Genomic DNA, 12,109 nt, shown 5'->3' with positions numbered 1-12,109 from the left:
AGGGGGGGGGCGGAGAGGGGGGGGGGGTCAGTGTCTGATGTGTGATGGACAAGGACAAAAAAGATAGCACGAGAAGAATGGTGTGAAACTAAAAGCAGTATCTGAGTAGATCAATGATCCATAAAATGGCATGATAAGGCAAGATTTTCCTTAATAAATGAGACATAATTTGCACTGGTAAGATCTGTATTTGCTGCCCATCTCTAACCGCCTTCAAATTTCAGAACACAACAGCCTATTACAATAAGATCACAATGAGAAATCAGAACAGTGTGTTGCCTCCCTGGTGCCAGGATCAAGGATGTCTCAGAGAGGGTGCAGAATGTTCTCAAAGGAGAGAGGGACCACATGGATACCAATGACATAGAAGGGAAAAGGATGAGATTCTAAAGAGAGAATATACAAAGTTAGGCAGGAATTTAAAAAAAAAAGGAGGTCCTTGGAGGGTAGTAATATCTGGATTTCTCCCAGTGGTACAAGCTAGCAGGATAGAGCAGATGAATGCGTGGCTGAAGAGCTGGTGTATGGGAGAAGGAATCACATTTGTGGATCATTTGAATCTCTTCTGAGGTAGAAATGACCTGTACAAGGAGGATTGGTTGCACCTGAATTGGAAGGGGTCTAATATACAGGCAGGGAGATTTGCTAGAGCTGCTCAGGAGGATTTAAACTAGTAAGGAGGCAGGCAGGACTCAGGGAGATAAATGAGGAAAGAAAGATCAATCTGAGACTGGTACAGTTGAGAAAAGAAGAGTGTCAAACAATCAGGGCAGGCAGGGACAAAGCAGAGAACAAGGCAGGACTGAAATTGCATTTATTTCAATGCAAGAGGTCTAACAGGGAAGGCAGATGAACTCAGAGCATGCTAGGAACAATGGACTGGTATATCATAGCAATTACAGAAACGTGGCTCAGGGATGGATAGGACTGGCAGCTTAAAATTTTCCAGGATACAAACGCTAAAAAGGAAGGATAGAAAAGGGAGGCAAGAGGAGGAGAAGTGGAGTTTTTTGATAAGGGATAGCATTACAGCTGTACTGGGGGAGGATTTTTCCCAGATATACATCCAGGGAAGTTATTTGGGTGGAACTGAGAAATAAGAACGGATGATCACATTAATGGGATCGTATCATAGAGCCCTAATAGCCAGTGGAAAATTGAGAAACAAACTTGTAAAGGAGTTAACTTGTACAGTTAACTGTAAGAATCATAGGGTGGTTTTGGTAGGGGATTTTAACTTTCCAAACATAGACTGGGACTGCCACAGTGTTAAAGGTTTAGATGGAGAGGAATTTCTTAAGTGTGTACAAGTCAATTTTCTGATTCAGTATGTGGATGTAACTACTAGAGAAGGTGCAAAACTTTACCTACTCTTGGGAAATAAGGCAGGGCAGGTGACTGAGGTGTCAGTGGGGGAGCACTTTGGGGCCAATGACCATAATTCTATTAGTTTCAAAATCGTGATGGAAAAGGCTAGACCAGAACTAGCAGGAAGTTCTAAATTGGAGAAAGGCTAATTTTGATGGTATTAGGCAAGAACTTACAAAAGCTGATCGAGGACAGATGTTCACAGGTAAAAGGGATGGATGGAAAATGGGAAGCCTTCAGAAATGAGAGAAGAGTCCAGAGAGTTTTTCCTGTCAGTGAAAGGAAAGGCTGGTAAGAGTAGGGCATATTGGATGACTAGAGAAATTGAGGGTTTGGTTAAGAAAAAGAAGGAAGCATGTGTCAGGTATAGACAGGATAGATCAAGTGAATCCTTAGAAGAGTGTAAGGCAGTAGGAGTATATTTAAGAGGGAAAGCAGGAGGGCAAAATGGAGACATGACATAGCTTTGATAAACAGAGTTAAGGAGAACCCAAAAGGTTTTGCAAATACATGAATGACAAAAGGGTAACGAGGGAGCGAATAGGGCCCCTCAAAGATCAGCAAGGCGGCCTTTGTGTGGAGCCACAGGAGATGGGGAGATACTAAATGAGTATTTTGCATCAGCGTTTACTGTGGAGGAGGACATGGAACTTATAGAATGCGGGGAAATGGATGGTGGCATCTTGGAAAATGTCCATATTATAGAGGAGAAAGTGCTGGATGTTTTGAAACACATAAAAGTGGATAAATCCCCAAGACCTGATCAGGTGTACCCTAGTACTCTGTGGGAAGCTAGAGAAGTGAATGCTGGGTCCCTTGCTGAGATATTTGTATCATTGATAGTCAAAGGAGAGGTGCCAAAAGACTGGAGGTCGGCTAACGTGGTACCACTATTTAAGAAAGGTGGTAAGGACAAGTCAGGGAACTATAGACCAGTGAGGCTGACGTCATTGGCAGTCAAGTCGTTGGAGGGAATCCTGAGGAACAGGATGTACATTTATTTGGAAGGGCTTATGCCCGAAACGTCGCCCTGAAGAAGGGCTTATGCCCGCCACGTCGATTCTCCTGTTCCTTGGATGCTGCTTGACCTGCTGCGCTTTTCCAGCAACACATTTTCAGCTCTGATCTCCAGCATCTGCAGTCCTCACTTTCTCCTCGATGTATTTGGAAAGGCAAGGACTGATTAGGGATAGTCAATATGGCTTTGTTCTTGGGAAATCATGTCTCACAAACTTGAGAGTGTTTTTTGAAGAAGTAACAAAGAGGATTGTGGGCAGATTGGTGGACGTGAACTATATGGAGGCAAAAGTGAGTACAGCAGATACTGGAGGTCAGAGTCAAGAGTGTGGTGCTAGAAAAGCACAGCAGGTCAGGAACATTCAAGGAGCAGGAATATCAACGTTTCAGGCAAAAAGACGTTTGACAAGATTCCCCCTGGGAGACTGGTAAGCAAGGTTGGATCTCAGGGAATACAGGGAGAACTAGTCATTTGGATACAGAACTGGCTCGAAGGTAGATGACAGAAGGTGGTGGAGGGTTGTTTTTCAGACTAGATGCCTGTGAACAGTGCAGTGCCGCAATGCTTGGTGCTGAGTCCACTACTTTTCATCATTTATGTACATGATGAAATATAGCAGGTATAATTAGTAAATTTGCAGAAGGCACCAAAACTTGAAAGGGTTCAGAAAGGATTTACAAGGATGTTGCCAGGGTTGGAGGATTTGAGCTATAGGGAGAGGCTGAATACTCTGAGGCTGGTTTCCCTGGAGTGTCGAAGGCTGAGGGATGACCTCAGGAGGTTTATAAAATCATGAGGGGCAATGATAGAATAAATAGACAGTCTTTTCCCTGGGGTGGGGGAGTCCAGAACTAGAGGGCATAGGTTTAGGGCGAAAGGAAAAATATAAAAAGGGACCTAAGGGGCAACTTTTCACACAGAGGATAGTGTGTGCATGAATGAGCTGCCAGAGGAAGCTCGTTAAGTTACATTTAAAAAGCATCTGGATGGGTCTATGAATAGGAAGGGTTTAGAGGGATATGGGCCCAGTGCTGGCAAATGGGACTAGATTGGGTTGGGATATCTGGTCAGCATGGGAGAGTTGGACCGAAGGGTCTGTTTCCATGCTGTACGTCCCTATGACTCTAAATATGACAATCCATTCATCCCATCATTAATGGAATGGTGAAATTCCAGATTCTATTACATTTTATTGAATTAAATTCCCCTCTGAATGGCATAACAAATACTAGACTGAAATGGGATGAAGTACCAAATACCCCTCTGTGATTATGGTATGGAATACAAGCTCAGCAATGTTAGGGAGAAGTAGGGGAGGGAAATGTGTAATGTTTTATCCAAGAGGTGGTTGCGGTCACAGATAAAGACTGAGGTCCAGATCAAGAAATAACTGAACACAGAACCACAAGGGCCAGCCAGAAATTTTCTGGCTGATGGAGACACGGAGATGCATATACGTACTAGCTGGTGCCAAAAACAATGACTTGCAAATCTCTTGCACTGAACTGGAGGAAATGTTGATGGCAGTTAGCCAGCCAGAGTGAAGAGAAATGAAAGGAACATCATAGTTTACACAAGTTATGACTTGACATTCGATTCACATACTTTGTTAATTCCTTGACAAGATTATTGCGGTCAGCAACAAGCATGGCAAAACACAAACAACTTGTCTTTTTAGGAAAGATGCAATGTGCCCAATTTCACTCCTTTGCTGGAGTCAATGCCTCAGGAGTTGCTTCCCTGTCTGGTTTCAGTCATGTCTTTGCAGCACTCATTGATGCCAATCAAATCCTTAGACTACGTGTGAACCTACCTCAAATGTCAGCTTGTTCTTCTCCTTATCAGAGAAGGGAAACCTTTGGCAGACAACATCTCTCAAATATTCCTCCACAAATGCCATAGTCTGAGCAAAACGTTCTTTTATTTCATCTCTGGATGTCCCACTGGAATCATAACTAAATCAAACAAAACAGGACATGTCTGAATACAAAGAACTCCATGAGTAAAACACATGTTGCTATTCATACGAACCAGTCTTTTTTTTCCCATGAGAAATGCATTTCTTGGTCAGGGGTAGCGGAGGGTGGGGAAGCTGGCTGGGGAGACTGTTGAATATTCAAGGTAAGAGTTTGTTGTTCAAGAAAGACTGTTTGCAATTTACGTGGCTGAGATATTTTACTTCCATGATGGTCTTGATCTGCTAACTATAATGGAGCAAGTCATGCTAATGTTTAAATGGTAATCGGCTGGTGTTTAACCAATTGCCAAGAATTCACTGTCAACAGTGCAAGAATTGATATTAGATTCAAAAGTGAAAAAGGTACAACAGCCCTCAATAGCCTACAATTGTAAAACTACAAAAAAAACCCTTTCAGTAAAAGTACTGTACCTCATGACTGACCAGTAGGTGTTAAGGGTCGCTCTCAATACTTGCATCATTCATTCTCAATGAAAGTACTGATCACCACCTCAACACTGCATGTTAAACACCTAAACCAGAGAACAACGAAGCTAAATGCTTCTGTTAGAAACCATATCACTGACACCGTTTCAATGGGAGTATGTTATTTGCGACTTGTCCCTTTCCCAGTATTGTCAGACAACATGATGTCTCTGCAATGAAATGTGTCCTCCTGGTCATTGTTCACACGTGGGCTCACTCTGAGCACTCTTTAAGCAAAGGGCATTAAAGGCATGTCTGACACTTTCTCATCTCATATGCTTGTAGTTGTCCATTCACTCAGAGGTCACAGAGTGGCCCAGGTTCCTCAATCAGAGATGCAATGGTCAACAACATTACACTCAGGAACTCATGTTGGAAATCTGCCTGGTGTGAAAGGATCAGCCCCTCACTTGCATAAACATACTCGGCCAACGGAAGAAGCACGTTAGTCCCCTCAGTTGGAGTGTCATGTGCAGTTCCGGATGCCACATTACAAGAATGATGTGGATTAGTTGGACAATATGTTGAAGATGTTAGCCCCCGATGTTCTCTGTCTATGCCATGATGTTTAGATTGATTCGAATCTAAAAAGTGAGATAACAGTGGTCCAGGACATGCGACCTCGGACCTTCGGGTGACCATCCTCCAGGGCGGACCTCGGGACAGGCAGCAGCAAAAAGTGGCCGAGCAGAGGCTGGTAGCTAAGTTTGGTACCCATAGGGAGGGCCTTAACTGGGACCTTGGGTTCATGTCACAATAGGAGGTGATCACCATTGCACTGTACACATGCACAGACACTCCTACACACACTCCCACAGACTTCGACCACTCTACACTCATGCACACGCACACACACTCTCTCTGTCAGACACTCGCAACCTCCACCCAAGACATGTGCCCACACTCAGACAGACAGACAGTGTGGGGTCAATTTATACTTGCAGAATTACATTGTACTTTGCTCAAAAACTGCATGAATTCATGTAAAACCATGTTATCTCACTTTTTAAATTAGAATCAATCTAAACATCATGGCATAAACAGAGAACACAGGGGGCTAACACCTTCAACATATTGTCTAGCTATCGCCCATTGTTACAGCTGACCTGAGAATGTAACTTTAAAAAAAGTTTTGTGATTTACACATGAAAAAAGTGAAACTATCATGGCATTCAAACAGATGAAAGACTCAACAGACAATCAAGGTATATTTCAATGTATAATTTCAGTTACATCACAAAATTTTTGCTATAAATTCTGGGCCTTAGGATTGAGTCCTCCACTATCACCTGATGAAGGATCGACACTCCGAAAGCTAGTGTGCTTCCAATTAAACCTGTTGGACTATAACCTGGGTGTTGTGTGATTTTTAACATAGATTTAAAGTTATCTCTGAAAGAAGCAAGGATGAAGTGAGGAAAAAAACCCACTCAGTAATGTGGGTATGGAATACAATGCCTAGAAATGTGGTGAAAGCAGGTTCAATACAGGCATTTAAGAGGGCGCTGGATGACTATTTGGATAAAAATAACATGCAAGGGTAGGAGGAGGAGAAGAAAAGCCGGAAACTGGCACTCCATAATGATGCTGGTATAAGCACAGCGGGCTAATTGACCTCCTCCTGAGCTGTGATTTGAGAATGCTTTAACACGAGTATTCTACCAATAGGAGAAAGTGAGGACTGCAGATGCTGGAGATCAGAGCTGAAAATGTGTTGCTGGAAAAGCCCTTCTTCAGGAAGGGCTCATGCCCGAAACATTGATTCTCCTGCTCCTTGGATGCTGCCTGACCTGCTGCACTTTTCCAGCAACACATTTTCAACGCTATTCTACCAATAGCCAAGTTTGTGGCCCAATGTAAAGACAATAATCAGCTCCAAGTACTCACTCATCGATGGCTATCTGGGATGGTATTTCAGACCACAGGCGGGCATACTTCACTGGAGTCACCTGTTCCTGGGGATCTCGATCGACATGCATGTGTAACATCAGGCGACAGAAAGAGGCTCGGAGGTCATAGGGCAAGTTCTCATCGGACATGCAACGAAGGATCAGATCCACGTCCAGCTGTCCAGAGACTGCATTGATGGCCAAATACTGACGATCCAAGCACATCCGAGCAAACAAGTTCAGTTGGTATCTGGGGAGGGAAACATGGACAGAAAATAAAAAAAGGACCCATTTACTGAAGATACCAACAAAATCTCAGCCTTTCCAATAAAAGTTAGAAATTGTCAGCTCAAGCATCTTCAGTGAGATATGGAGACAAATCGTTTAAGGTACTAAAAGGTAATGTTAAAATCTATGACAACCCCTAAAGGCTACTGCCTTTAAATTTCAGCCTGTACCTCAAAACTAGTGTAAATGAATTGTCCATCACGACCTTAGGACATCCCATAATATTTTACAGATAGGGTTTGTTCACTGCTGAAGCCAAGAATAAACGGCAAAAATTGCAATGTTTCCACCATGGTTAAATGGTTAGTGCTGAGCACGGGATACACATAATTCAAAATTTATCAGAGCCAATTCAGCTGCAGATTTAGAATCTATTGAAATCTTTTTCTCTTTCAAGGAGGGAAATTTTCTTCTCTTTTGAAGAATGGAGGCTCTTTGCCAAGAAAGCAATCTGACATAAAAACTTATATATTGTCACAATCAACATGTGACTAGGAGTTATGAAGGTAACTTGAGGAACTTTCTATTGTAGTTCTGTCGAAGTCCACAGGGAAGGAGGCGTCATCCACTTAGCCATGAAGCATTGTTGACTTTATGATAGGAAGTGAGCAACACAACTTTAACCTAGTCAAAACTAGTCATATTTCTCTCACAAATTCAGTCACATTTAGCTGCATGCGCTCTTGGAGTTGAAGTTAAAGTGCCACTATTGTTGTTCCTGGCCCTCTTGTCATTTTGGTGGGGGGAGGGGGGGGTTACCCTCTCACTCAGTGTCTGCTCAGCTGCAGTGGGACTAAAGGTCATAGATATAGAGCGACAGGAGGTTGGTTCAAAACTAAGATGAAGAGAAACTTTCTCAGTTGCGAATCTGTGAAATTCCCTGCCTCAAAGTGCAGTGGAGGAAGAATTAACCAACGGATTCAAGAAACAGATAAGTTTCTGAAGGAAAGCAGGATAAAGGGCTATTGGGAGTAGGCATGACAGTGGAGTGGAGATCAGCATAAGATCAGCCATGATCACGTTAAATGGAGTCGGCGCAAAAGGCTGAACTGCCTAGGCCCAATCCAAATTCCTACGTTCATTTCAAGCAGCACCAACTTAAAGGCATAAGATGGGCGGTGCCAACTTAATTCCTGGCAGCTCCCATTCTGCTTAGTGTTTATATGCATGTGCAGTCACCATTGGCGGTGTTGACAATAAAGTCTGCCTTTCATAAACCAAACAAAAAATACATGGTTATAGTTCAGGAAACCTAGCAGCTGGTTTGTGCACAGACAGGGGATCTCACGACCAGATAATAGATTTGAGAAATATTGGGTTGGGTGATTAAAGATTGGCTAGGATGCAGGGGGTGGGTAATGCCCTAGTTTTTCCTTGAATACTGCCAATAGACCTTTGCAATAAACTGAAGTCATTCAGGATCTGGCAATCTAATGTCACATCTGAAAGGCAGCGCTTCAGAAAATGCTGCAGTCCCTTGACACTGCACAGTAGCATTGGCCTGGATTTCCTGCCCCATACAAATGGGGCTCAAACATATAAACTTTCCACCTCAAAGCCCTGGCTGACACTTAAATTGCAATGTCATCTCTGGGTCAGCTAATGGAATCCAGGTTGTGCAAAAGCAGCCTTAAATCTTCTAGTCACATTAGCTAAAAAGGTTGTGTAAATGGGTTTCGGTGAGGAAAACATACCTATAATAGCTGAGAACCTCCTGGTCCTCTTTTTGTCCCTCCTTGGCATCCTGAGCTAATTCCCGGATACTCTTGCTGCGTAGCTCTTTGCAGCTGTCATTCCAGAAGAGCCAAACTTCCTCATCTTCACCCACTTCAAGCCGACTTTCCCCACCATTCTCCACTTCAAATTCCACTCTGGACAAGACTAGCCTGCAAAGGGAACAGTTGCCCAAGTATCAGCAGCTTCCATCGCAGAATAAAAATCGGTAATGTAGATATACGACATACAGCAGATTTGCACCAGGTAATAAATTGGACAGTTAAGACATGGTTTGATTACAATTGGACCCACCCACTTCAACACTTCACTCATTTCATAATGAGGCATTTCAGAAATACAGCCTCGGTAGAGATGGAATAATGTAAGAGAATGTACATCCCTGCACAATCACTCAAAATAAGCTGGGTTGGTACTGCTGAGTTTGTTAAGCTCCAATTTTCATACAAGTCCCTTTCTTTCACTGATCATTCACTAGTCACTTGAAAATGAAGCACTTCTTTAAACTATCACTGCTTCATTCTTTGAAGTGAACCAGTCATTGGGTGTTACACTTGTGCTTCCTGTTTATTTACACCACCTACATATTCTGACCATTTTGATCACTTCCTTTGATTAGAGATCAGCTATATTCTCATGGTCTAGCAAGGGCCCAGTCCTCATCCTCAATCTTTCTTAACGTGTGAAGGCAACATTAAATGTATACCTTGGTTTGCTTGCAACAGTACAAGAACTGGATGTTATATACAGTTGAGTCCTCCAAGCCTGCATTTCAAAACACCAGCAAATTCCTGATTGCTTTTCTATTGCCAAATTTGAATGAGTACTAAACACAGTCTAATACAGCTCAGGTACCGGCGACACACTAACCTCAAGCAAAGGTCAATATAATTGGATTTACTCTTGAGTAAAGTAACTTAAATTCAATACCATCCGGCGATTTAAGAGAGACCATGTCCACAGGAATACCATGTACAAAACTGTGGATTTGAGGGGATAAGGGAGGTGGTGGTGGGGGAGAGAAATTATCCAACATCGCCCTCACCCTGATGGCCACTTTTGTGTGCAACTGCATCAAGCTGTGTGTAGACCTTCAGTGCACAAACACCAAGGGTCCTTATGTACAGAGGTTCTACCTGTCCCCAGTGTTGCAAAGGAATGGACTGGCGTCGCTGCCCCAGAAAACTCCAAGTAGTTGGACCATTCCGTATCACCTGCATCTCAGGGAAAAATTTGCAAAGGAAAACATCTTGGACCACAATTCCATCAGGCAATGGACAGCATATAACGTCCTCAAGACCTGGCGGGAAAAGGAGAATGTGGACTCTTTCGCATGGTTCCCTGAGCAGATTGTCACGGTCATTTTGCAGAATGCCTTATCACCAGAATTTTCCAAGTACAGGACATGTCTTGGTTGGTGGTGAGAAGGGCACTGCCCATCAGATCCTTCACGTACACCTGAATCTCTTACACCACAAGCCACCCTTGGAGTGGCTGCAGGTGACACTGTCACACATCTCCTTCTGGAACATTCCTTTGCAAAGATGATGCAGTGGTTTTTGTTGAGATTCATTCCAAGCAGCTCTGTGATGTGGGACTCTGCTACTCAGGGTGTTCCCTGGGACATGCATGGAGATAAACATCAACTGCACCTAGAGGAACATTATCTCAGTGAAAGACTCTTCGGTTTACCTGAAGCTTGACCTTGATTAAGCATTGCAGGCAGGCATGTTCCAAGCTGCAGGCCTGAGTGCTAAGGGATGCACTAAAGCTTGGGGCAGCTTCTGCCAAGGCACAGTGGAGAAAGACCACAGTCTAAGGTGTTTGTGCCAAAGTACAACAAGAGTATTATGTTTTAGCTTTATTTGGAATAGAAATAGGTTCATGTTTGTAAAACGCTTTTTTTTTTGCTGCAACTGGACTGAGTTCTAATGAGAAATTAGAATTTCCCTGTATTTTCCGCAAAATCTGTACTTGAACTGTTTTGCATTTACTTAAATAATTTACAAATAATGTATTTTGAAATAAGTGTAACTTAATATATTTTTGTCTCTTGCAGTTGGCTGAACAAACTACATATAAAAAGATGCTAACAGAACACACCCTACTAAGCACCAAATGCCTGACTGCTCAAACTCTGGAAATTTACTCAAGTTTGACAGACAGGCAAAGCAGAAGGTGGACGTTTCTGCATAAGCACTGGTCATGGATAAGACAAGTTTAAGGCCACAGAAACACACTAGCCAGGTTTGAAGCTAAAATTAGTAGAGCACCTTCATCCTAAAACGAACCCCACATTCAAGCCACCTGAACCCAAGTACAAGAATGACAGAAGCAGCAAGTTTCATTATTTGCAATAAACAACATACTTTGTCTCAATAAGAATGTCTCCATTAGCTGGATTCAGCACAGCCTTGCAGATGAGCTCCTGGGTAACTGGAATGGCTGTGTTGTTGGACACACACAGGTCAGAGAGGTAGTCTAGAAACCTGAAAAGAAGAAACAGTTCACAAGTCAGACTGCAGTCAGAAGCATCTTCCGGAAGATAAAAATCATCCCATTCTAGACAGTACAACAAAGATAAAATTATCCGGAAAATGTGAAAAGGAATGGAACCATACCAAGGGGTCACAAAATAAGCCAAGGAATGAGATATGGAGAGAAGGCAGGGGAAAAAAGGTGCAAGTTAAGATGAGCTGAGATTTGGAAGAAATGAAGGAGGAAGACAGTTAGGGGAAAAAGGAAGCAGAGCTACGGTTGAAATTTGTTTAAGGCTACGGGAAGTGAAAGTTGTGGGGAAAAGGGTAGGAGGCAAATGGTTCAAGGGTAGGCCAAATGATTTTCCATTCATTTAAATGGAAATGCTTCACAGCTGAGTGTGAGAAACACATTTGACAAAAATTGAAGTTTTCAGAAGAAAAACAATTCAACTGGTGAAACAGAGGTTGTTTTTGAATTATTTTATGGAAGGTTTAAAGTTAACTTGTGAATAAGGCAGTCTGCATCGAACACATGACGACAGAACGAGTGGTAAATAATTATGGAGAAGCACCATAGCAAGTACTCTACGGCTCGTAGTTAGAAGGCAACGTTCAATGTGAGGCAAATGTTTATCACTAACTGGGCCTCCTGAGGCTGCATCAACCCCAAGCCCATACACAACTAGTCAACAGTCACAGTCACAAACAGTGTTGCCAGATGTAGAACCTGCATTAACTACAGTCCTATCTCAATGTTCCACTGAAAACAGTCCAATTAAAGGAAAAATGTGTCAGTGCTTAACAGTCATTAAAGAAAAGTCAGTTAGTCTGTCAATGGACTGATTTGGAGATGCCGGTGTTGGACTGGGGTGTACAAAGTTAAAAATCA

General features: G+C 42.8%; 1 protein-coding gene across 1 annotated transcript in view; it reads right to left on the bottom strand.

Annotated features, from left to right (window-relative positions):
* The window catches only part of itpr1b (inositol 1,4,5-trisphosphate receptor, type 1b), a 506,200-nt gene that overhangs the window by 288,521 nt on the left and 205,570 nt on the right, over positions 1–12,109 (bottom strand). Inside the window, exons 17-20 of the mRNA XM_043708559.1 lie at positions 11,110–11,302; positions 8,701–8,892; positions 6,717–6,968; positions 4,200–4,341 (exon numbers count right to left, since the gene is read on the bottom strand). Of these exons, the coding sequence (XP_043564494.1) occupies positions 4,200–4,341; positions 6,717–6,968; positions 8,701–8,892; positions 11,110–11,302 (779 nt within the window). The remainder of the gene's footprint in view (positions 1–4,199; positions 4,342–6,716; positions 6,969–8,700; positions 8,893–11,109; positions 11,303–12,109) is intronic.

This window comes from Chiloscyllium plagiosum, chromosome 18 (assembly GCF_004010195.1).
Source record: "Chiloscyllium plagiosum isolate BGI_BamShark_2017 chromosome 18, ASM401019v2, whole genome shotgun sequence".
NCBI classification, from domain to species: domain Eukaryota; kingdom Metazoa; phylum Chordata; class Chondrichthyes; order Orectolobiformes; family Hemiscylliidae; genus Chiloscyllium; species Chiloscyllium plagiosum.
This window is presented reverse-complemented; position numbering and strand designations above follow the sequence as displayed.